Source organism: Nuphar pumila, chromosome 5, assembly GCF_984573655.1.
Source record: "Nuphar pumila chromosome 5, dmNupPumi1.hap1.1, whole genome shotgun sequence".
In the NCBI taxonomy this organism is placed as follows: Eukaryota; Viridiplantae; Streptophyta; class Magnoliopsida; order Nymphaeales; family Nymphaeaceae; genus Nuphar; species Nuphar pumila.
In genome coordinates this window covers 136,014,417-136,040,664 of record NC_143253.1, presented here as the reverse complement: position 1 = coordinate 136,040,664, position 26,248 = coordinate 136,014,417, and the positions used below count along the sequence as shown (strand labels likewise).

The 26,248-nt window shown below is 37.3% G+C and overlaps 1 protein-coding gene across 1 annotated transcript; it reads right to left on the bottom strand.

The window, feature by feature from the left end:
• Window positions 1-2,053: 2,053 nt before the first annotated feature.
• Window positions 2,054-23,711, bottom strand: LOC149838921 (F-box protein At5g49610-like). The gene is made up of 3 exons (XM_090007848.1): window positions 22,650-23,711; window positions 7,155-7,289; window positions 2,054-2,510 (listed from the first exon to the last, which is right to left on the bottom strand). Exons 1-3 carry the CDS (start codon window positions 23,673-23,675, stop codon window positions 2,259-2,261), a joined length of 1,413 nt encoding a protein of 470 aa, XP_089863974.1. The 5' UTR covers window positions 23,676-23,711; the 3' UTR covers window positions 2,054-2,258.
• Window positions 23,712-26,248: the final 2,537 nt, after the last annotated feature.

The window sequence follows — 26,248 nt, the reverse complement described above, 5'->3', positions numbered from 1 at the left end:
TGCATCAAAAATAAAAATGGGCTTAAAAGGCATAAAAGGGGAGCTACATACGTGTTATCTTTGTTTAAAGCCCAACAATTTTTTTCCTGTATAAATAAAGTTGTCAGCATTTTCTCTCTCCAAGAGCAGTTGTAGGTTTAAAATAGGTCAGCAATGCAAACGAATAATGCTTCATGAGATGGTGCAACTTGCAAACACTCAGAGTCTTCAACTTCTCCTTTGAGTCAAGCTCAATATTCAGGTTTCCTTTTCGAACACTAGCACCAACCTCACTCAACGATACCACAAACGGTCTCAACAATCCAGTTGCTCCCTAAACTGGCTTGACCTCATTCAACGAGATGATAAACATCTTAAAAACTCAATTGTCCCAACAATGGCCCGACCACATTCAACAAGACTACAAAAGGCCTTGATAGCCCAATTCCTCCCTTCATACTGGTCTGACCTCATTCGACGACACCACTAACGATATTGACAATCTAGTCGTCTAAAAACTAACCCAACCTCACTCACCGAGATCATGAAATGGTCTCGAAAACTCGATTCACCACTCAGCACTAGCCCGACCTCGCTCGTCGAGACTACAAACGATTTTGAAAACCCAATTGTCTCAGCAATGGTCTAACCTCATTCAGCGAGGCCCAAAAAGGTCTCAACAACCCAATTGCGCTAAAATTCATCGTTCTCATCCCAAGTGTCTACTTCTTTGTCATAAATCGAACCACATTTAATTAATGTCAAAGTGAAAACTTTGTAAACACCCAAAATTTTCACAAAATTCTCAAAGACAGCAAGCCCTCGTGCTTGGGAAAGAAAATCCCTCCAAAAAGAAAGCAAAAAGACCTCATTTCATATGGGATGACAAACTCAGTTTGTGGTCCCATACCGGACAACAAACCCGATTTATGATCTCATACTAGATGACAAACTCAGATTGTGGTCTCATACTAGACAACAAACTCAGTCTCCAGTTCCACCTGGGATGGCAAACCAACCTTGTCGTTCCGGTTCCATTTGACACGTGTCTCATTTGGTACATGGATAGACCTCACCTGGGAAGTGTGTCCCAATTGGACTCAACCTCATCATGTGCATTTCGTGTAAAACTCTTCTTAGATGAGTCTTAATCCATGAGGATAAGCAAAACTTCATTTGGGTTGGATTAAAATCCAGAAAACTTTCGATCCATATCGCATGTTTAATTTCTATAAATAAAAGTTGGCCCCTAGAGTCAGGGGGCAAAAAATAAGATCTGAAAATCATACCCGTGAGGGTTAACATTGAGGAAAGAGAGCCTACCTAAGCCTTGTCTGCACTCTGACCCTCTCTTGGACAAAGCTCTAAACTACCATACCAATACCTAAGTATTGCCGAAGCCATTGAAGAACACTTTATCAATTCTTTTTTATTCAATATTATTTGTTAATTAATACTTATATACATTTTATATCTTTGCATATCTAAATCTACAGTGGTGTGATTTGAGTTATGGAGATCAAAAAACCTGCCCCAGTTTTTTCCTTCCAAAAAAAGACAATCAGAGCTTGAAACGAGCATCTCACATCTTTTAAAAACTTTCGAAAAGGGTTTAACATAATCTGAGTAAGTCCAATCTCTCCCTTAAATATTTTTTATCAACACCCAGAATCCTTAGCCAGCCACTGTTGACACTAATAGCATTTCTAGCACTTTAACCATACTCCGTTCAAGTTAGAACATCACCAGAAGGAAGACACATTTCATGTTCTCAAACCCTAACCAAAAGGGGTTTTGAGAACACCAAGCCCGGCCCAACCACCCTCGCCTCAAATTCTTCTCACAAGGGTGGGGATGGTAACTGGCCAATTTTTTGTATGGATATATGCTACCGGAACCAGTGATCAGTCCAACAATAAGAGACCAACGTGGCACACCCCCTCACAAGGGTGGGGGTGGTGCCATCTGACCAAAATTTTGCATGGACAGATGCTACAAGAACCTGTGGTAAGAGTCCAACATACAGAGACCAAACCTGCTTCCTCCCTCCCCCTTCTCTCCTTACATAAATGTATAAATAAAGAACATGCACTCATGCATTTGAAACGCACTTTAGATGAGCAACAAGCAAGTCATTCCTTGGAACTGTAATTCCAGGCAAGCACCAGTGCATGCAGTCGTCATGTTTCTTCCCTCCTGAACTTGATGGATGATCATCAGCTTTAAATTATATGTATATAAATAAATGAATAAATAAAGAACACAGGAACAAATACATTTCAAACTCTGTTTAGAAGAGAAACAAGCAAGTCATTCCATGAATCTGTAATTCCAGGCAAGCACCAGTGCATGCAGTCATCATGTTTCTTCCCTCTTGAACTTGATGGATGAGCATCGGCTCTATTTTCACTCATACGGGTAATGTCCAGAATTCGAAAACTTGTGCCTTTTATAGCACGAAACATGTGCTCATTTGCCAAGCGTGCCTCTATATTTGTTCCATTATTCTCTAGCAAAAACAGTTGTTCCACCTGATAAGAAGAACCAATCAACAAAATAAATCATAGTGAGAAAACTGGACCTTTCCTTTTAATTCCACTCAACTGCAGAAAGGAATACTACTTTTTTTAGAGAAAAGAAAGAAACGGGGTTGAAGAGTGATGACAAATATTTCATGAATTGCAATAATGCATTAACTGGAATACTACTTAAGTTGATGCATTGTTGCAATTCGTAAAATATTTGTCATCACTCTTAAACCCAGTTCTGTTTCTTTTCCTTGTCATAAAACCTCTTTTAATGCTAACTTTCTTCATCCCACTCTTCTGAAATATATTTTGCTCATTTTGCTCAACCAGCAACCCCTTCTTTGACAAGCCCTAGGCCTTTCTCCATAAGCATTTCAAGCATCCTTAGCATGCCATCATTTTCTTGAAACTTGTGTGTTTTATGCCTTTTTACAGATCAGTAAGGTGTGATCCTTAACAAAGTATAATTATAGTGTTGAAATAGAGATCATAGGTAACAGAACCTTAATAAAGATGAACCAAAGTCCTATGTTGAAAATAACAGATATATATTATAGCCTTTTAAGAGCAGGAGTCCAACAAAAATGAATGTGTATATAACAGACATCACATAAGACTTGTTTCTAGGGACATTGCGTTACTACTTATAAAGCATACAATCAGGGACGGAGCCCGGATTCTAACCTAGTGTGGGCACAAATACAAAGTAAAAAATAATAATTACTAACAATATGTTTTTTTTAGGAAAAAATACTAACACTATGTTTAAAAAACCATATCAAAACCCTATTTTCTATAAACATCATAAATGGTCCATTTATGCTAGATAAAAAAAAACTAATATACTAGCCAAAATCAAATCACACAATATTCATGGATTCATGCCGAATGGTAATTAGAAAAAAAAAACACAAAAACCTTAAAACTATAAACTAAATATTTATATTATTCTAAAAACATAAATCAAAACTAATCACTACAAACAACATAAATTATGCATTTATGTTAAGTAATAAAAAAACACTAATATTCTAACCAAAATCACATCTTGCAATATTCATATATCCATGCCTAATGATAATTGGAAAAAGAACACAGAAAAACCCTTAAACCATAACTAAACATTTATGTCATTTAAAAAAAACCAAAACCCTAATTAATCCCTATAAACATTATAAATTATGCAATTATGATTAATTAAAAAAAAACCCTTAATATTCTAACCAAAATCAAACCACATAATATTCATGGATTCATGCCTAATGGTAATTAAACACACACACACCTATGTCACACGGATTTGCCCAACAGGGTATTGCACCAGCGTCGATGCGACATGGCTCAGGTGCAGGTGCGGCACCCAGTGCGGTCAAAATGACCCTGGGTGCTCAGTCAACTTTGACCGAATCCATTTTGGACCAAAACAAAAACTACGAAAGGAGGGTTGGGCGGGAGATTAGGGCAAATCTCCCTCCCCCCAACCTCGATGCCTCTCCCTTCTCCTCTCCTGCTCATCTTCCACGACGACACTCCTTGACCACTCCTCTCCTCCAACGGACGATGACAACCTTCTCTGAGCCCTCTTCTCCACCTCCGACGACTGCAAGGTCTCTCTCTCTCTCTCCTTTTACTTCTTCTTCTTCTTCACTCTCTTTCTCTCTTCTTCCTCCTCTTTCTTCTTCTTCTGTTAGTCTGGGTTCAGCTCCCAGCCCTGCTGGGCTGGGTTCGGCTCTCAGCCCTGGGCTGTCAAACCCAGCCCTTCTAGCCCTGTTGGTCTAGGTTCGGCTCCCAACCCTGGGTTGTCGAACCCTGGGTTGTCGAACCCAGTCCTTCCATCCCTGTTGGGTTTGACAATGCTGAACCCAAGGGTTTGCCTTTGTCGAACCCAGGCCTAAGGGATTTGGCTCTGCTGAACCCCTAAGTTAGGCTCTCCTAAGTTGAACCCTTGAGTTCAGCAGAGCCAAACCTAGAAGTGTTGGGTTGGGCTCCGCTAAGCTGAACCCCTGGGTTCAACTCTAAACCCTTGGGTTGGGCTCTGCTACGCTGAACCCCTAGGTTTGGCTCTGCTGAACCCAGCCCTTCTCATGAATTTTATTTTATTTAGTTTTGTAGAACCTCTCATAAAGGAAAAAGACTCGCAAACAAAGAAAAAAAATTACGTCAACCTCATCTCCACATGTAAGTTCTGTTGGTAGTGGTAGTGGTAGTGGTAGTGTTGATTCTCGTTCATTGGCTGCATCATGTGATGATGGAGGGTCACTGTGAGCACATGTGGATAAGCATGAAAAAGCTGAAAGAGGTATTAAAAATAAGAGATTTTGATGTAAGCTTTGTGAGAGAGATTATGTTGAGTCTTACATAAGAGTTAAGACTCATTTATTGAAGATATCAAGACATGACATTTCAGGATGCAAAAAAGTTGATGAGGCAATACAGAGACAATACAAAAAAATACAAGATGAATATAAAAAGAGAAAGACAATAAGTGATTCTTGTGTAATCAATGTACCATCTTTAAGCCACCAAAAAGATGCTAAAAAAAAAGTGTATGTAGGAGAAAGAGGAACGATATAGGCATCATTCAATATATATGAAAGAAAAGAGACAGATAGAAAAGCAGGGAGGTATTTTTATTCGATTTCAATTCCATTTAATGCAACTAGAAATCTTTATTAGAAGGATTTAATTACTTCACTGAAAAAATTATAACTTGAATGGCTATGTACCTCCAAGCTCTGAAAAACTACGAACGACAATTCTTAGAGAAGAAATGGCAAATGTTGAAAGATTGCTACAAATTAAAAAAAAAATCATACAAGCAAAATAAAGTTTTTATTGTTTCTAATAGGTTGGCAGATATTCAAAGGCGTCCACTAATTAATTTCATTGCTTCTTCGCTTAATGACTCAATATTCTATAAAGCAGTTGGTGCATTTGGGCAATATAAAAATATTGAGTATTTGAAGAGGTTATTTATAGAAGTAATAAAAGAAGTGGGTGATAAGAAAGTAGTACAAATCATTACAGACAACACTTCAGTTTGTAAAAGTACAACATTGAGTTTGGAGAGTGAGTATCCTCACATTTTTTGGACTCTCTGTGTAACATACAGCTTGAATTTGACCCTCAAGAACATATGCAACTCAAAAGAAGAAGAAAATTTACCAGTATATCCTCTATGCTCATAGATTGAAGAATTAAAAAAATGTGAAAAGCATTAAGAATTTTATTGTCAACCACCATCATGCTAATGTCATATTTAATAGGCATTCTAATCTGAAATTGTTGAAGGTTACTGAAACATGTTTTGCGTCCATCATTATGATGGTGAAAAGAATTAAGAAAGTCCATCATTGTGAGTGTGACGTAGAGGGGGAGCATGATTTCAATATTATAAATATGAACTTATTTGAGTCTACTCTTCCTTCTTATGATGAATTTGATGATAAAGAAGAAAATTATTACCTCATCGTCATATATATTGTGTAGAATATACTTTTGATATGTAATTATGCATTGTTTGTTTCTTTTATTAATATAATTTACTTATTTTCTACTTTTACTTGTTTGATTGTTTCCTGTTTTCTTAATTCATTTAGCATAGTCATGATATATTTAGGTTGATTTAATTGTGGTGTTAGTTTTTATTGATAAAGAATAAAAATTATATTGTTAATTTGATTTATTGCATGCATGATGAATTAATGATATGATAATTGCTTTTTTTTCATTAGTGTTACTGTCACCCAAGTTTTTTTAATTGCTTGTTACCCTCCTGCACCTACACTCAAGTTTTTTTAAAGTGCCGCATCGTTGCACTCGCACCCACACCCGCACCTATGTGACATAGACACACACATACCTTAAAACCATAATCTAAACATTTACTTCATTCTAAAAAAAACAAATAAGAACCTCAAATCTTAACAAACATCAAATTATAGATATGCTAATTGAAAAAAAATAATAATTAAATATTTATGTCATTTGAAAAAACAAAATAGAAGATATAAATCCTAACAAAAATCAAAGATTTAGGGGTGATAGCCGTTCTCTCTCTCCAACCGTCCGCCCCTGCTAGGGTTTTGTATGTGTGTGTGTGTGTTTTTTTAATTAGCATTAGGTATGAATAATGAATGCTTGATTTTTTGTTAGAATATTAGAGCTTTTATTTATTCTTTTTTAAATAGCATAAATCTATGATTTCTTTTAGGATTTTGGGTATTGCTTTGGTTTTTTTCAAATTACATAATTATATAATGAAGGTTTTAGGTTTTTTTATCTAGTATTTTCTTTTTAATTATCATTAAGCGTGATTCTATTAATAAATGCTTGATTTTGTTTATTTGCAGGCTGGCAGAGAGAGGGGGGTGACCACCGACCACAGTAGGGATGGATGGCTGGTGCTGGCGGAGCCTTGGAGAGAGAGAGAGAGAGAGAGAGAGAGAGAGAGAGAGAGAGAGAGAGAGGGCAAAATCAAGGGAGGGAAGGCAGGATTGGGGAAATGAGTAACCAAAGGGGGGGTTGGGCACTGCCCATGCTATCAGTCTGCCCACCCTGACCAATATTCTTTTTAAGGGATTCCGGATAACGTGGCTCTGACCCTGCAAAGAATGCCACATGCAAAACAGTAAAAACATAAGGTACCTGCTTTTCTAGCAAAGATTTTGTGTGCTGACAAAAACCACCTTCATTCCAATCACCACCTTCAAAATGCCTTGGAGACTGTGAACGGAAAATTTTGAATGCACTGTCTCTCATTTGTCTTTCCACGAACAATGTCTGCATAACAAAATAATCAAATAGGAAACTGGATATGAAATTGTACAATATGGCTTACTGTCCAACTGAACATAAACAATTTATCAAAAATTTAACACCATGCTCCAAAATAAAGTTTCATCTGTCAGGTTGATATTTTTATAAATTACTACACCAAGATGCATAGATTGCAGCTAATAGAAAGTAATTCCACCACAATAAAGCTCAGAAGGTAATGAACTTTCATGACAGAAAACTAAAATGTTTTGAAAACCTTTCCGCCACTGGTGCCTTACTGTCTCTCATCTCATCATTATCAAGGAAAACACTTTCATTAAAATATTCAGCTCAGCCTCGGAGCAAAATATTGGAATGCTTCACGAGGATTAACTGACACCATCTAATTTCTTAAAAAGTCATAAAAGATCTTTTGAAATGAGATTGGAAACATAAGAAAACTCCTTCCTAAAGAAATGGAAGAACATTTTCATTAAAATATTCAGCTCCAAGCAAAATATTGAATGCTTCACTAGGATTGACTGCTAAGTCACAGGGATTCAGCCAACCAAGTGCCGCACCCACATCGATGCGATGCGGGTGCGCGTGCGCGTGCGGTCAACACACCCAGGATCATAACTGTCCAATGTTTGGACTTAAAAAAAATGCAGCCCGATAAAAAAGGGCTGAGAGGAGGATTAGGGCATTTTTTTTTGCCCTAATCCCGACCTCAACTGCGCGATGACCCGACCCCGACGCCGGCAATGACCCGACCCCAACGCTGGCGATGACCAGTCTCCCTACCCTGACATCGGCGACGACCTCAAGCGACACCGACTGGTATGCATTCTCTCTCTCTCATTCTCTCCTTCAATCTCTCTCATTTAGATTGATGAAAAATCTGTAATTTTAGGTGTTGAAAAATCTGGTTTTATTTATAGATGTTCATGTTGGGTTGTAAAGCGACGAGAATCAGTTTTTTTTTGTACAGAGGTTCACGTTGGATTTTAGGGGAAAATCTGGTGTTATTTATAGATGTTCATGTTGGGTTTTAAAGCAACGAGAATCAGATTTTTTTTTTACAGAGGTTCACATTGGATTTTAGGGAAAAATCTGGTTTTATTTATAGATGTTCACATTGGGTTCTAAAGCAACGAGAATCAGATTTTTTTTACAGAGGTTCACGTTGGATTTTAGGGAAAAAAAAGGTTTTATTTATAGACGTTCACGTTGGGTTTTAAAATAACGAGAATCAGATTTTTTTTATAGAGGTTCACGTTGGATTTTAGGGAAAAATCTGGTTTTATTTATAGATGTTCATGTTGGGTTTTAAAGCAACGAGAATCGTAGATTGTTAATTTGATTTATTGCATGCATGATGATGAATTGATTTGATGATATTATGATAATTGTTTTTTATTTCATTAGTGTTATTGTTGTTATTTGTTATCTGTTAAAACTTAAAAATTATATATATATATATATATTTTGCCGCACCGCGGCACCCGCACTCATGTGACATGGATTAGACTGATATCCCCCACATTTTCCTCGCATTTCTGTATTTCATCTCAGCAAATGGCAACCATCATTCCAGGTATTCTTGAGTAGTTGCTGCACCATCCCAAGCCATATAGTTGGCATTACCTTCTCATAAATATTATAGGAAGAGCTATATACACCAGAAATACATCTCAAACAACTGCCATATGTGGGCATAAAAAAACCTTGACAACAAGCACATACAACGACCTACAAAAAATGAGATATATAAAATTCTAGGCAAGTATATATCACGTATTTATCACAAAATGCTAATTATGAAAGATGCAACCCATTGCAGTTGTTAGTTTCCAGATGAACTTTCTTAATCAAATCAATTTTTCCACGTCCAACACATGCTTACAGCAAGTATTCTGCTTTCAAAAGAAGTATGTCATACCATATATTTTAGAGTCAAATCTAAGCCAAACTCAGGATATTTAGGAGGAATTACGGGCAAACTCTTTTCAAAAAAGAGCATGGGTGAATTCACCGGATCAAACTTGGAAGGTGCCCACCACCTAACAGTTATAACACGTAAATAACTACAAGAGGTCAAGATATGATTTAAAAAAAAGGTGCATATCATATCTAGAAATGACAAGCTATACAAATTGCTGAAACTATTATATTATTCATTATCGAATTTTTTAGCTTAAAATATCTTATGGAAGCTTAGAAGCAAATTAGAGAACAGAGTTCCCTCGTCGTAAAATGTTCTTCTACTCATCCTTGACATTAAGCTTAAAATCTATTAAGAGCTTCCCGGAAGGAGATTGAGGCAAGTAGTTCCCCCAATATAAGGGACATTTGCCAAAGTCACTGAAACAAAGTGCATCCTAAAGAAGATGAAGTTCACAACCGAAACTTCAAATGAATATCACAAAGGATCTTTCTCAACAAACAAAACACACTCAACAACCAAAATGCTCAAAGGAGTGCACACAAAAAGAGGCAAAAATAATATTTCATTCAAGTGGGATGGAACCCACACAAAAAAGTGATTTTACAAGGGGGCTTTACCTCATATATATAATGCTCACAAGAGGGAGCCAGGAGGGAGTTGTTGGACTCCCAACGGCTCTTAATAGAGCCGTTAGGGGTCCAACAGCTCTCAAGTACAGGTGCTTTTTGAAAGCACATGTTACTAAAGAGGTCTAAAAAAGTCTAAAAAACAAAAATAAAACCCAACTTAACCTAATTACAATCTAACTATCTAACTAGAATATAACTAACTGTATTACATTACATTTTAACACTCCCCCTCAAACTTACGGTTGAATAACCGAAAGTTTGTCCAAGAAAAAGTGAAATCGAGGAGCAACGAGAGGTTTGGTAAAAAAATCTGTCAGTTGATATTTTGAGAAAACATATGGTAGATCAATGGTGCCATGTAAGAACTCCTCTCGTACGTAGTGACAATCCATTTCAATATGCTTGGTGCGTTCATGGAATGTCCGGTTGCTGGCAATGTAAATAAAACTTTTGTTGTCGCAGCATAGTCTTGATGCTCCTGTACTTTCAACACCCATGTCATAAAGCAAACGCCTTAGCCAGATTACTTCCATAGTGGTTGTAGTCATCGCTCTGTATTCAACTTTAGTTGACGAGAGAGAAACTTTTTATTGTTTCTTACACCTCTATGAAATCAATGATTCACCTAAAAACACACAGAAACCAGTAGTTGAATGTCGATCATTGGGATCACTTCTCCAATCCGTATCAGTATAAGCAGTTAAATCAAAGGAGGAAGAAGTAGACAAAAAAAGTTCTCGAAAAATTGAAGTTTTGATATATCAAATAATGTGTAAAACGGCTCCCATATGAACAATGGTGAGAGCATGCTGAAATTGACTCGTTGTATGAACGACATGTGCAATATCAGGTCTAGTAATAGAGAGGTAAGACAGTGCTCCAACAAGTTGTCTGAAGGGAGTTGGATTTTCAAGTAATTCTTCATCATCAATCTTCATTTTGATGTTGACAACTTCAGGAGTGTCAACCTGTTTTTCGTCTGTGATACCAGACCTGTCAACAATATCCAAGGCAAATTTAGACTGAGTTAGTAAATAACCTCTGGAGGAATAAACAACTTCTATACTAAGAAGATTTTTTCAGAAACCCAAATCACTCATTTTGAAATGTGTTTTGAGAAATTTTTTAATGTTATCAACTCTTTGTTTGTCACTTCCAGTGATGATCATGTCGTCTACATAGAGAAGAAGAATGATGATACCTGCATTAGATTTCTTAACAAACAATGTTGTGTCAGTAAGACAAAATTGAAAACCAAAATCAATCATAACTTGGCTAAATTTATCGTACCAAGCCTTTGGGGCTTGCTTAAGTCTATATAAAGCTTTGTTTAATCGAAGAACCTTTTCTTTGGGAACATTAATACCAGGTGGTGGTTCCATATATACTTCTTCAACTAGGTTTCCATTAAGGAATGTGTTTTTAACATCCATTTGGTATATATATCATTTCTTTGAAGATGATAGAGCTATCAAGATCCTAACTGTGATCATTCTTGCAACCGGAGCAAACGTTTCTTCATAGTCTATTCCATATTTTTGGAAATATCCTTTGGCAACTAAACGAGCCTTAAACCTTTCAAGAGTGCCATCACTCTTGGTTTTCACTTTGTACACCCACCTACATTTGATAGGCTTTTTTTCCTGATGAAAGATCTTGAATAGTCCAAGTATTTGCTTTTTCTAGGGCTCTTTACTCAGCTAACATTGCTTTGACCCATTCAGATTGTTCTTTTGTTGTATCATAGGTAGAGGGTTCTACATAGGAGTGTATCAAAGCAATATAAGCTTGATACTTTGGTGAAAAAGACTCGTATGACACAAATTTTTTAGGAACTTTAGAGACTCTCAATGACTTTCTAGTGGATACTTGTTCATGTTCTTTAGTGTATTTTTTTAGAGCACAGGGTTTCTCTAAATTACCTCACCTAGAGTATTCAATGCAATCAGAAGGGTCACTAAAAGCTTCTGAATTTGTTATATCAATTTGTTCTTTTGGACTTTTTGCTAGATCATCTTCAACAATTTTTTAAACTAGATCCAATAGAAAAGAATATTCATCTATTTCTTTAAAATTCATATTTTCAAAAAAACTTTTATTTTTCAGGAAGGATACATTCCTTGAAACATATAATTTCTTGTTTTTAGATCAAAGAATCTATAGCCTTTTTGATGACTTGCATATCTTAAAAAGGCACATGAAATAGCACGAGAAGAAAATTTAGCATTTCTGTTTGAAAAAACAAAATATTTGCACCCAAAAACTCTTAACCTAGAGTAATCTGAGATTTGTTTAAAAAGTTTTTCAACAGGAGATATATGATTTAAGGAAAATGATGGCATCCTGTTGATAAGGTAAACAACGGTTAACGTGGCTTCAGCCAAAAAAACCTTTAGTACTTTATGTGTAATAAGTAAGGTTCTTGTTGTTTCTATGATGTGCTTATGCTTTCTTTCTACTAACTCGTTTTGTTGAGGGGTATAAGGGCATGATTTTTGATGTATAATGCCATGCAAGTTTAAATAATCCTTAAATTCTTTAGACAAAAATTCTTTCCCTGAATCAGTGCAAAAAATTAAAATATCCTCTTTAAATTGATTTTTAACTAACTGATGAAATATTTGAAAGTGTGAAAAGACTTAAGATTTATGTTTAAGAAAATAAATTCAAGTGTGTCTTGCGAAATCATCTACAAAAATTACATAATAAATAAAACCACCTTCTGAGCTAATAAGTGTGGGGCCCCATACATCTGAATGTATTAACTCTAGTGGTCAAAAAGAGACAAAGGTTCTTGCTTGAAACGGTAGTCTTTTCATTTTTCCTAGAATACATTTTTCACATTTAAAATTCTAAAAATTACAAAAATTTTCCATCTTTGAAAATAATCGGAGCTTGGATATACTAGGATGACCAAGTCTCTTGTGCCATAAGTCCAAGTCAATCTTTTGAACATTACAACACAATGTATTCTTAGGTATGTCCAAAAAATCTATGTAGTACAAGCCTTCTTCTCTATGACCTTCCACAATCAACTTTCCTGATTGGTGATCCTGCACTCGACATTCACGAGAGGAGAAGGAAACATTACATCCATGGTCAGTTAATTGTGAAACAGATAGAAGATTTAAATTGAGTTTTAGAATATATCTAACTTGTAGAATGTAAAACCTTTTTGAGTTTTTTAAATCTCCTACTCCTTTAATTTCAGGAGATCTTTCATCGGCAGTAAACATGTTTGACCCATTTGAGTTATGACATTTAGATAAGACATTAATATTTGGAGTCATATGAAAAGAAGCACCTGAGTCAAAAAGCCGAAGAGATTTACCTAGATCTGATGTGCTAATGGAAGATACTGCGGCTCCAGTAGAGGAAGACGCTCCCTTGAGCAGTGGTTGAAGTGTCTTGACCAGTTGTGCTAGAGACATGCTTCCAATGAAAGATTCATTGAATTCTTGCGGAGGTCCGACAGAGGCAACCTTCTTTTCATATGGTTTCTTCAGCTTTGGCCAGTAAGTTTTTACATGTCCCGGCTCACTACAGTAGTAACAAATTACTTTTCTCTTCTCAAAATCATTTTCGTCATTCGTTCTTTCATAATTTGGAGATTTGTAAGTGCGAACATGATTTTTTGGTCTAGATACGGCTAGAACTGAGTCATCATTTTTTTCAATTCTACTTTTGAGCCAATTTTCCTCCATGCTCAATTCTTCAATAGTATCTTCAATTGAAGGAACCTTTCCTCGATGAAGAAGAATGGACTTGGTAGCTTCAAAATCCGATCTTAGTCCATTGACAAATTAAAAAAAGTGTTCTGCACTCATTTGATTTTGGCAAAGTTTGATGTCTTGTGGGCAATACCACTTTGGTTCGAGAAGAGCCAACTCTTCCCATAATTCGGACAAGCTATTGTAGTATACTCTAATGCTTTTGTCCCCTTGAACCATATTTTGAACTTGATGTTGTAGATTGCACATATGTGCAGTGTCTTTAAGAGAATACATTCTCTTAAGATAGTCTCAAGTGTCATTTGCATTTTCAAACTTTGCAAGACTTGAATATTTTTTTATATCCACACTACTTATAAGCCAAAACATAATCTTGACGTGACCCATTCTCCATTCTTTCCACTTTTTCTCATAAGCGGTAATGACTTCAGTTTTTTCTACCTCTGTAAGAGGTATTTCTTTTTCTCCTTTGATCTTTGTGAAGATTAGTTTAGGTTCCAAGTCGGTTTCATCCACTAATCCCCACAGCCTCTTTCTCCATGTAAGGTGCTTCATAATCGAAGCCCATGTAACGTAGTTAGAATCATTGAGCTTGATGGGTTTAATAGTGATGTCATCCATTTTACAAGGCTTAATAGGAAGAAAAAAGAAGAAGAAAAGAACAATAAGAGTAGAGAAAAGGGATATACTCTACCACAAATGATAGATACGAGTACACCCTTATATATATTTGAAGAAAAACGTTTCTTCTTCTCCAAAGCTTGAGTGGCACGCTTCCTAATGCAACAAGACAAAAAACTTGATCACAACCTTTGCTCTGATACCATGAAAGAAGATGAAGACCACAACCGAAACTTCAAATAAATATCACAAAGGATCTTTCTCAATGAACAAAACACACTCAACAACCAAAATGCTCAAAGGAATGCACACAAAAAGAGGCAAAAATAATATTTCATTCAAGTGGGATGAAACCCACATAAAAAAGTGATTTTACAAGGGGGTTTTACCCCATATATATAATGCTCACAAGAGGGAGCCAAGAGGGAGTTGTTGGACTCCCAACGGCTCTTAATAGAGTCGTTGGGGGTCCAACAACTCTCAAGTACTTTTTGACTTTGGTCAAAAAACACATGTTACTAAAGAGGTCTAAAAAAGTCTAAAAAACAGAAATAAAACCTAACCTAACCTAATTACAATCTAACTATCTAACTAAAATATAACTAACTGAATTACATTACATTTTAACAATAGAAGTATCAGTTGCAAAATGGAAGTAACTAGGTGACACGATCAAATTAGAGTCCAATAAATTGATTTGGCAAAGAAAGTTATTGGACAAGGAATATATGTACGTGGAAGAGCATTATGATGATTTGCATAAAATAAATAGAATAATATTTTATTATCTGAAAAACTTTCCAGTAGACATTATGAAACATCATAGGAGATGTAGACAACAATAAAAAAACTTTCAACTTTTATAAATAAGGCAGGAGGTGTTGATTTTTCTTGTTTGTGCTTATGCATTCAGTCTAAATTGTGTAATCATCATAAGCTCCACTCAATTTGGTTGAATAAAGAATCCAAGAATAGAAACTAGCATGGGTTGACAAAAAGCTGTTTAGCAAATCCAAACGACCATCATTATGGGTGGAACCAAATCCAACTCATGGGTCTAATATGTGTCATAGATCTGCTCATCTTTTGACCCAACCTTGTCCTTGACACATTTTTTTTATTGCACAAATTTAAATAGTTCCAAAATAATCTTTATATATGTCATATGGGTCTACTTGATCCCATATTCGTGTTAAGCATGATCCCACATACTTGCAACTCGGATCCTCGGGGTCAGATCTATATTAGATTTGTGGTGTTGGTTTTAAATTCAATACACTCATTTGGACCAACCCAACCAAGGTTGTATGTATCTTATCGTAACCTGTTACACCATATTGTATCGTAAACATTAATGAATTTTTTTTAAAAAATCCAAAAAAAAATCAAGAAGAATTAGCAAAAATTCTAAAAAAAAACATATCACATGAAACAATGATGAATTGCACAAAATACAACCATAAAATCACATATGAAGCATTTATGTCTTTATGAGCGGCATAAGACATCATCAAACATAAGCTAATATAGAATCATAGATAATATTGCATGCATATCTCACAAGAACAATGCAAAATATTAAATATCTTGCAATGAAGAACATGACACAAGATTCATACTTTTATATTTACATAAACAAAAACAAAATAACCAAGTTTATGAACAATTAAATGTTAAATAACCTAGTTTTCTTAAAACACATTACATAAAACCTCAATAATCATAATCATCTTCATCATCATTACATAAACCCAAATCGCTCTCACGAGTCTTAGGGAGCGTGGATACCTCTCTAATGGACTCTACACAAATGAGGGAGTCAGCCCTCAAGAGGTTCCTATTCAACGTGCTAAACGAACATGTTCCTGTTCAACGAATCGCCAACAAGCCCCGCAATACCCCAACCACAAAACACATCCGATAATCACAAAATGGTGGAAGCCCACTACAAGCTGGGAATTTGAGATCACTGACCGATATTGGTGTCGCGGAACCGTTCAAGGAACCGGAGGGGATTCAAGCGAGGGAGATCGCAGGTGTAGGGCTGTCAATGCCACTTGAGGAGGTCGAGGGCGTTGTGCTTGCTGTTGGCGATGCAGTTCCAGCCCTTGAAGATCTCCTTGCAGCTGTGGTGGTCGTAGAGGGGCTTGGCTTGCGGGTCGTAGACCCATCGTCCATCGGAGTAATCGCAGGAGATCTGGTTCGGCCTCTGCTGCTGGCTGCCGTTGGAGAAGTGTAAGAGGTGGTGGCGGTGGAAGTGGTGGCCCTCCGCCTGAGGGTGGTGGCGGAGGAGGAGGCATAGATGAAGATGAGGAAGAGGCAGGCGGAGAGGATGAGGAAAGGAAAGGGGGAGAGTGGGAGCTGCTTCTTGGCCGGCACCCTGATCCTCATGCTCTCCACGAGCACACCTGTTTCAGTTGGCTACCTCACCACCGTCTCTCTATGGTATCTCTATCTCAGCCCCTTAAACAATGGAAAGTTTGAAAAAGTAAACTTTGATACAGCCGACTGTAAAATACAATCGACTTAGCAAAGCCGCGCTCTTTTTTTTTCTCACATTTAACACTGTACTACATGTGATCTACATCATGTTTTATTTAGTGGAAACTGGCTTTTGCATTGTGGGATTCTCCCGTCTGTATACAGGAGATTTTTAAGGGATCCAAAAACGACTATGAATGTATCGAATTTTCTTAAACTCATAAAAACATGTTTTTTCGTTAAAAAAACATTATTCAAGAGTCTATTCTTAGAGCATGCTGAACACATCTATAAGGTTAGACCGAGTCAAATTACTCAAAACGACTCCCCTTTCATGAGATTCTATCTCAATTGCAGGTACAGTCAATTGTAGCAAATATAAATAAATAAATAAAATAATATACGTGGGTAATGGCAAATTAGGTTTAGATGCCTTTGGTTTCATTTCATATATTTAAGGTAGGTTGATAACCTTTTAAAAAATTGCTCAAATGACCCTCTGAGTTGCTTTTTTGTTCACGAGTGAGCTAACTTTTAAAAATGATGATTTTAAATTATGGAAGTGTTTTGAGATCAGCATCTTGACCAAGCTCGGCTCATTTATCTAGACTGAGCCTGGACCATGCGAGTATGAGACGCTGAGGTAGGTTCAACAGGTATCATGCACATTGCAACAAACTGCTAGATTTTCTATTTGTCTGAGCCTTTGTACATAAACTTCATGAAGTTCTAGACAGGCAGCCTGCAGAGAGGTAGCCCATGGAGGGGGTAGATGATGTACGGTGCTAACTGGGACAGAGCCAAGCCAATCAGTTGGGATAACCAAATCCACATGCACAAGCACAACAATTGGCATTTTATTCTCTGGAATGCTAAAAGATATGCATGTACTACAACCCAAATGTTCTGTGTTGAATCTATGAGGGCTCCTCTCACCTGGCTTACGCACGTCACATGTTCCAAACCTTCAGTGTACTCCCTGGTGGGAAAGGGGGACCTGGGTTTTTAGTTTTTACATTAATAAGTTGGTGAGTGAGGTGGCTTTCCCTGATTATCCCCCGGTTCCACCCCCCACCCCAAAAAAAAGGGTTCTGTCATTGCAAAACTGCAAGGTTGTGATCTAGTGTAATAAAGATGGGATGGAATGAGCAAGAGTCTCTCTCTCTCTCTCTCTCTCTCTCTCTCTCTCTCTCTCTCTCTCTCTCTCTCTCTCTCTCACACACACACACACACACACACTTTCTGTACTTTTTTTTTGGCAGAAAGAGGCACTCTTGCACGTTGAATGTGCTAAAAGTTTCCCAAGCATATATCATCTAAGCTAAAATTCACAGAAGTGGCAGCAGACAGTTTAGGGCTAGCCTTTGCTAGTTTGACATTAACGATAGCAGAATATAAATCCGCATGTTGTCCTCAGCAATAAACTCACATGTTTCATGGTCAATTAGCTAGCCTTTTGCTTCCCAAGATGTTCAAAGAAAAAAATGGAGCAGTCAAATCAGCAGCATATTAGCAGATAACCCATATGAAGTTACAGAACGAGACAGTTCAGCTGAAATAACAAGTGCAACCAATCATGGACGAGATGAATTAAAATATAATGGTGGATTATATGCCAAAACTACAGGCTTTCCAACCTATTTTAGTGGAGGAACTTGTGAGCTCCACAAAATATCCACATCAGAGTTTAAACATCATAAAAAAACCAACAGTCTTCGCTTCTAAAAAAACAAAAAACCCCACATTCAATGCATACTGTAAATAAGGATGTCTGCCTATCCATCTCTTGTTCAAGAGAGACTGTACCATAAAATGATATGGATTTGTGTAAGATGATACAGATGTCCACAATAATAAGCACCATAGAAAGATGTTTAACTTCCTTTCAATTAACATGTGTTCAAGGACATAAAAGGGAAATAATAATCCTGCTTGATGATGGAAACTTCGATACTACATTTAACCACTCATGGCAACACAAGATTGGAAAATTACTAGTACAAGTTGAGAAAGGTTCAAAGAACTAGACTAAAATCAACAGTCCAAGATGGGCAACTGATTAGGAAAATCATGAGGTATCACTAATGCTTTCCATATTATTGCAATCCTTTAGTGGTGATATTCACATGATACATGGGATTTGCCATATCTGTGCATTAGTAAAATATACTGTAACTATAAGATGTAGAACATATTTTAATCCTATACTGTTATACTCCGTGATGTGGTCTTTAACTAACTATAGAGCAGTTTTTTATGGTATTACCTCATCAGATATTTCAGTGGCTCAATTTTTCTTTCCAGAAACATACTCTCCTTCATGAAGAATATGGCTTCCACTAATCCCAGTGTCAAAAACAACAATTTCCCACTCTTCATAACAGCATCTTGTCTCACTGCAGTTGGATTGGTCCAACTACCCCATGAAAATTCCAATTTCACTGAACACTACAGATAGGTGAGCTCATTAGCTATTTTGATGGGCCTCTTTGCCGCCTATGATAGCTAACTGTGACATTAAGCAAAGAAACCAAAAGAGGATAGCTATCCTACTCGAAGCTCCTGGAAGAAACAAGAGTAACACCTCTCACCTGGATCACAGAGCACTTTTAAGTGGGTTGTGTCTCAAGTTGTTGGTTATCTAAAGGGGATTGTAAAGACACTAAGGATTTCTCCTCCCAATCTTGATATCAGATGATGTGAATGCACTATGAACTGCAACTAGAAGGGAAAACATTGTCTTACTGGTCTTGAGAGGAAAACAATGCTTTTCATAACTCTGTATCTTCCAACTTCATCAGCCTTGACGATCTTTGAATGACATGCTGAATCAAGAGATATGCCTGGAATAACAAAATAAAGATGGACTAATTGCAGTGACATGAACAACTGCATACTCACCATGCATGAAAGTGTGAACTCTTACCCATATAACAGCAACCACTCCCAAGGTCACTTCAGAGGTCATTGTTGCGGAGGCTAACATCACCAATTGTCTAGTCATCCAACATGCCAATCTGAAACTGCACTGAATATTCAGGCTGAAATGTTTTAATTACGTGAACCGCTCCTATCAAAGTTGGAGTTCTCCATATGTACTCCAAGAAATTATGGCATCTTAACCAAGGTTGTAAGTAGCTTATCATAAACCATATCAGTCGGGCCCAAAGATATGTATCGTAAAAAATTATAAATTTCACTAAGAAATTCTTTAAAAATCTAAAAAAATAAACAAATCATAGAATACAAGAACATAATATATTTATGTAATAAGATTAACTAACATAGATATGTCATTAAACATTTAACAGCCACGCATTTGGTTCTATAGTCACGCATCTAATGACCACAAATACAATTGGTTAAGACAAAATAATAAAACATTCTCATTACAAAAGTTAAAGTTACATTTTTTAGTTACTGAATGCCATACTAAAGGGAAAGAAATACAAGCTAGAGTTCAGAAATATGTCTATATATAAAAGTCATCTCCAGTATCAAACTTCAGGTCAATGATTTCCTTAATTTATTGCATCGTTCAGTGGCTTGAGATGCTGATGGGTCACCTTTATCTTTTGAATCAGGGACCACCTTTGCAATTTCTCTTCCACAAATGTTGCACAAACTCATGCCTTTCTTTTATCATCTTCTATAAGACTAGTGAGAAACTCAACACGAATATCAATAGGAATGTGATCTGTACATAAACTTCAATATGGAGTTTCTATGTCCCACAACATAGCATTTAAATCTATACAACCCTTCATGCATTACAAAACCACAAAAGTTACACTTCACTATTCCTTTCGAATGCATCTTCAAGTCAATTGGTATACAATACTTCAATGCAGGATCCGTTGAGATGCATCCTCCAAGACCTCCACCCTCTATTGACCTCCTAGATCACGGATTACTAAATCTAATCACTACAAATATGTAAAGCAATGCTCAATAACATACTTAGGGACAAATTTTAAGTTCTAAGGGCACAAAAAGTAAGATTAAGGTTAAAAAAACTAAAAGTAATATCTTCTAAAAGCATAAAAAAGAAAGGAGTTTACCCTCCTTCAACTTGAATCATACACAAATAAAGCAAAAAAATGAGGATTCTTTTACCTTATTGCACTTCCTTTAGTGAAAATACACTCTTACACGAGAAAACCACAAAGGTCTCTTCCTTGTACAAGAATCAAATCCCAAGACGCTCTTAAGTCACTTATGAGTGCATGGGTTTCCCTCTAATGACCTCTACATAAATGGAGAAATCGACCCTAGGAAGGTCTTTAAAACTCAAACTAAAAAACAAAAGTTTTGGCCCTTTTAAAGTGTGCCTAAAGTGTATCGGACAATACATCATGTATCGTACGGTACGGTAGAGGGCTGTGTCGTACGATGCACCCGATATGGATACAATACACACCTGTATCGCGATACGAGTGTGTGTCGTATTGTTAGAATACATAGTAACGATATGTATCGTATATGATACGATACGATACTTACAACATTGATCTTAATACTTTGAAAGATACAGAGATTCCAGATCAACACATAATGAAGTGGCTGACCTCTCCAACTTGCCAAAAAAAAAAAAACAGGAAAAACATAGCAGCATTGATTGCCATGATTTATAGACCTCCAACACACAATCTCATGCAAGACCCCAACATTCAGTTTAAAATTAAAGATTATCTTGCTGTGCGTAATACCTTTTCCATCTCATCTTTACAGTGAAAAAGAAAATATCTATGCCTGATTAATAGCATGAGCTAACACCAGTAATACTGATCATTTCCTACATGCATGTAACCCCAAAAATTTGTTTGTAACCTTGGTACAACCAAGAGCAGCTACTGCTTCAAAATCATGTATAGAGAAACACCCAAGGACATGTTCAGCAACTGCTTTTAGATCAACCCAATGGCCTTACTCAGCCTGCTCTAAGTGACTTTGATCCAAGGACCTATGCAGCCTGACCAAACTCTTCCATATCAAAAATAGATGGAAGCCACCTCTTAGGATCAGTGTGCAATGTGATCCTCAATCACCAAGTTGCCTTGGAAAGACTGGAAGCAAGAAGAGGGGAAAAAATGATGGCTAGAGGAAAGAAACAAAGAATCGAGGAACAGCACACACCTCCTAAAGTACATCTAGAGCCATCCTAGTCCAAAGTAATGCACAAACATTGTGTGAAATATATTAGAATTCTGGGAACAGGAAAAAAAATTCACATTGAAACATGTAAACTCGGCAAAACAGAGCAATCAAGAATTAAATAATAACATTCTAATATGAACAAGAACAGAAAAAACTCAGAAGGAAACACATAGAATGATCCACTTCTATTGAAAAAAACTTTGAAATGTGAAGATCGGGGCACACACCATCAGCAACAAGAGATCCACACTACAAAACTTCACTGGATGCAATTCAACTTTTAGTGCAAAATGATGGAGCTCCCTATTTTCCAAGCACTCAACAGGTAATAACATTTAGATGATCCCATGCACTTGTTTAAGACCCAGCATATTCATGCAGGTGTCTTGTTTTTGACATAATCACAAAACCATCAATGTGGGCATATAGAGAAAGTCTGAATCTATCAAACAATGGAGCTGATACAAAAGATACATCGCATCAAACATGTACAATTGACAGAAAATTGCATAAAAGAGAATATGAGGACACAATTATACCACTTTACAGATCCCCTGATACTGTGTCTTTATGCATATACAACAAGGTTAAGAAGAAAAACTGTTATGAGAACACAGTGTCCCAGTTACACATTTCCACTCCCGCTACATTCACGTTCATAATTTTGATGTCTAACTGCCTTACAGGAGAGAAGGCTTTCAACATATGTACCTTCGACAGTTAAGATTTCGGGAATCCTATCTCCAATATCGCTAAACCTTCTTTGTACAGAATGATAAGAAGTTAAAGTTGGCATTTGCCTCTCGAAAGCAGTTACCTCCATAAAGATTTCTCCATCAAATGCAGCTAAAACAACTATGCTAAATAAATTATAATCATCCTCCAAATGCAACTCCCTACGGAAGCATTCCGAATCAATCCTGTATTCTTTGATCCACTCCTCGTTTGCGTAGTCCTTCAGCACCCATACATCCATAACCGTATTAGAGACATCAAAATGGAGAACATACAGACACCCACCAATTTCAAACAAGTAGATATCATGCACTCCTCCACAGAAATCACCCCGAGGGCAGCAATTGGGATACGCCAATCTCCGGAATCTCTCCTCTCGGACATCGAACGCGATAATCGACTCCGACCCGCGATAGCGTTGAGCGAAAAAATCGAGCGGCAGCAGCTCGTGAGGCAACCCATCTGCAGATTCATCGGAAATCTTGAAGAGCACCGCCATCCAGTGAATAGCCCCATTAACACAGGGAAGAGCGATGGACGAAGAAGAACATGGGGCGGCAGGAACAGCGCCCCCGAGGCGTCTCCAAGATCGATCGACGCCCAAAGTGAATACCTTCGCATCGACGGCCGATCTCTCGCGGGAGACGACGAGCACCTTGTGGATGCCCCTCTTCGAAGAGGGATCGAAAACAAGTTGGCAGATCGAAACGGAGACAGAAGAGGAACCGGGGAGGCGAAAGAGCTCGTGGGTCGCCGGATTTACGACATGGTGCTGCCATCTATGATCTTCCCCATCAATCGATGCGGTTTCCACGCAGAGAAGGCCGTGCAGGGAGGCGCGAATTTGCGCGGAAATGGGGCGCGGATCCATCAATGGTTCCTTCACCACCACCCCATCTCTGAAACAACACATATCGACGTTCTCTGAGTAGAAGAATTGGGGTTTTTCCTTGATTGCTCGGCTGAGGTGCAGTCGGATGAAGGCGTCGGAGTCGATGAGAGCCCGCCAGGATTTGCAGACGCCCCTGAACCTCAGAAGGGACTTCACGGGGAGGCGAGTGAGGATGTCGACGAAGATGGTGTCCTCGGGGAGGGCTGAGAGAGACATGGCTTCGTTAGCGTTTGGAGGCGTCCTCCATTTCAATTTTCAGAGGGTTGTCTTCTGGGGAGAAGATCACGGATATCATGAACTTGGTCCCCTTTATTCAGTGGTGGCCCACGTTGAAAACCCTCGAGAACCGTAGGTACGCCAGCTCATGAGTAGGGGTATCAACGGGTCGGGTTTGACTCGGACCCGACCCATACCAAACCCTATACGGTCGGTCAGGGTTTGCCGGTTTGGTGATAAGTAAGAAGACCCGATTAGAATATGGGTCGGACTGAAGGGTCCGATTAATACATGGTGAGGGGTATGGTTTGTGAAATTTTATACCAGACCCGAGTTCCAATTAAGATCCGAAATTTTTCAATGTAAAATAACAAAAAATATTATTTTACCGGCTATGGTCTGGGTCTGGTTCATGTAGTCTTTACAGGATCCGGATATAGTTTCGCTTATGGTGGGTTCGATTAGACTCGAGTCTGGATCCGGTACCATCATCTCAAATCTGGTTTGAGTCTGGTTCTGCCTGGGTCCGAACCAAAACGAACCCGTTGGCACCCCTACTCATGAGGAAAGCAATGAATCAAAATGAATAAATATTTTGATACTAATATTGACTTAAAAAAATCATATGTGCATGTTGCAAAGACGGTCTGTCCATATGAATGTTCAATATGTTTTATTTGCTTCAAATAGGACCTTGGATCTTGTTTTTCCCACGCAAATACACCATTTCTTCAGTCAAGGTTTTGCCACTGCGAAGCGTCGACTTTGTTAACCTGCTTGTACATCGGAATCACACATGATTGGAAACTCATTTCTTACTTTTATAAAAAAAAAAAACCATAGTTTTTATTTAAACAAATCAATAAAATATAAAAATAAAGTGATTTCTACTGCATAGTTACGTCCCAATTGATGGCAATTGCTTACCCGGTCGAAACTTAATAAGAAAGATGGTTTGTACGGCAAAATAGTTACCTCCAACAAATATTTTTACCTAAAGCCATAGAAAACACGCGTAGGACGAGAACATAATATTTCAAGTATGTTTTTTTTTTTTCTAAATAGTACAGTACCGCTGAACATAATACTTCAAAGTATGGTTTTTTTTTCTAAATAGTATACTACCGCTGATAGTACCTAAGATAAGTTATTATTATTATTATGTGTGTGTTTTTTTTTTATGATGAAGGAAAATCTTCACTGATAACTGGGTAACTTGATGGACCCACCTCCCAACTCGGTAAAACTCCGGGGTTGAGGACACCACCAGCAGCATTAAGTGCCCCAACTATGATAAAGCAATGGCAGCCCCTATGAGCCTGCGGGGATTTGATCCTGAGCCTTCAGCTTGACACAACCACATGGGTAACCCGGGTCCATACCTGTTAGTCTTATTTTGAGAATAAACCACATAAGTTACAAGGCCAATTTTTTTCATTTTTTGGTTTGTTTACATGAAACTAAACTTGCATATTTGTTTTTCAGGGAATCTTTGCTCTTAGATCAACTAATTATGACAAGTGAATTGATGCAGTCGCCCTCGAATCAAACGCGATACCCATTCAAAAAATAATAATTTGCCTACGCATCAACTTATCTCAAACCCAACTTAAGTGAAGCCGCAGGACCAAAACACATACTTTTGAAATTTTTTGGAGTTCTATATTTTGAGCGTGTTTTCAATTACATTTTGTCAGAGACCGGATTTTTGGGGTAATTAGGTTTTTAAAATTTTAATCCTAGTAATTTTTTTTCTTATTTTTAGTATTAGTTTCAACGGCCGTTAGGATTCATTTGAGACGTCGAAAGGTGTAGTACGCAGGTTCAGGGTAGTTTTTTTTGTAGTTTTAGAGCCATTTTTTGTGAGGATTTGGACCTAAAACCTGTCCAAATTGTCTAGAGCGGACTTTTGGGTCCAAAGCAGGTCGAATCCCAAATCTAGACCCGCCCAACGTTAAGTGAAATGAGATAGAAAGCCCGAGTATAATGTACAATACTTTTTATGCTCATAAATTCATGTTTTTTTTTACTCAAAAAATATGACTCAAAAGTTGATCCTTACTGTTGAATCCACCTAGGAGGTCCTATTGAATTAAAAAGCTTTTGTACCTACAAATGTTTGTAATAAAACATTGTCCCTTATATATGGGGTTGACCTTGTCATCTTTAAGAGTAGTCCCAATGACTTTTTAACATTGCAATAAATACTTTGTAGGTTTGAACATATATGGTCATTATAGTTTTTTTATTGGATAGCATGCATTACAATAACAAATTTTGATGAGTAGAGAGGTTTCTAAAGGATCTTAAAATCAATGGCTTATATTGCACCAAATCAAATTTTACATCAAAATAATTAGATTCGAAGTATGTTTCTTACTAAACCAACCATGACAAACTCTTCTACAAGGTTTGAATAACTCAACCATATATGCAAGTGTGACTTTAAGATTAATTATGCAAATGGAATTTTTTCTTTTCACTTAAAGTTTCTCCAACAAGCATCTTATTCGCCTTGGGGGTGTGAGGGAAATGAATAACTAAATCGATGGAACTAGTGTAAGATATATGTG

Bases quoted from the DNA above. Each gene is read 5' to 3' on its own strand.
- LOC149838921 (XM_090007848.1), bottom strand. From the start codon at position 23,675: ATGTCTCTCTCAGCCCTCCCCGAGGACACCATCTTCGTCGACATCCTC. The intron at 7,290-22,649 runs GTAACTGCTTTC...TTTGTTATGCAG, and splicing joins ATGGAGAAATCTTTATGGAG to ACATTGTTCGTGGAAAGACA. The intron at 2,511-7,154 runs GTACCTTATGTT...TCTTCTTATCAG, and splicing joins AATCTTTGCTAGAAAAGCAG to GTGGAACAACTGTTTTTGCT.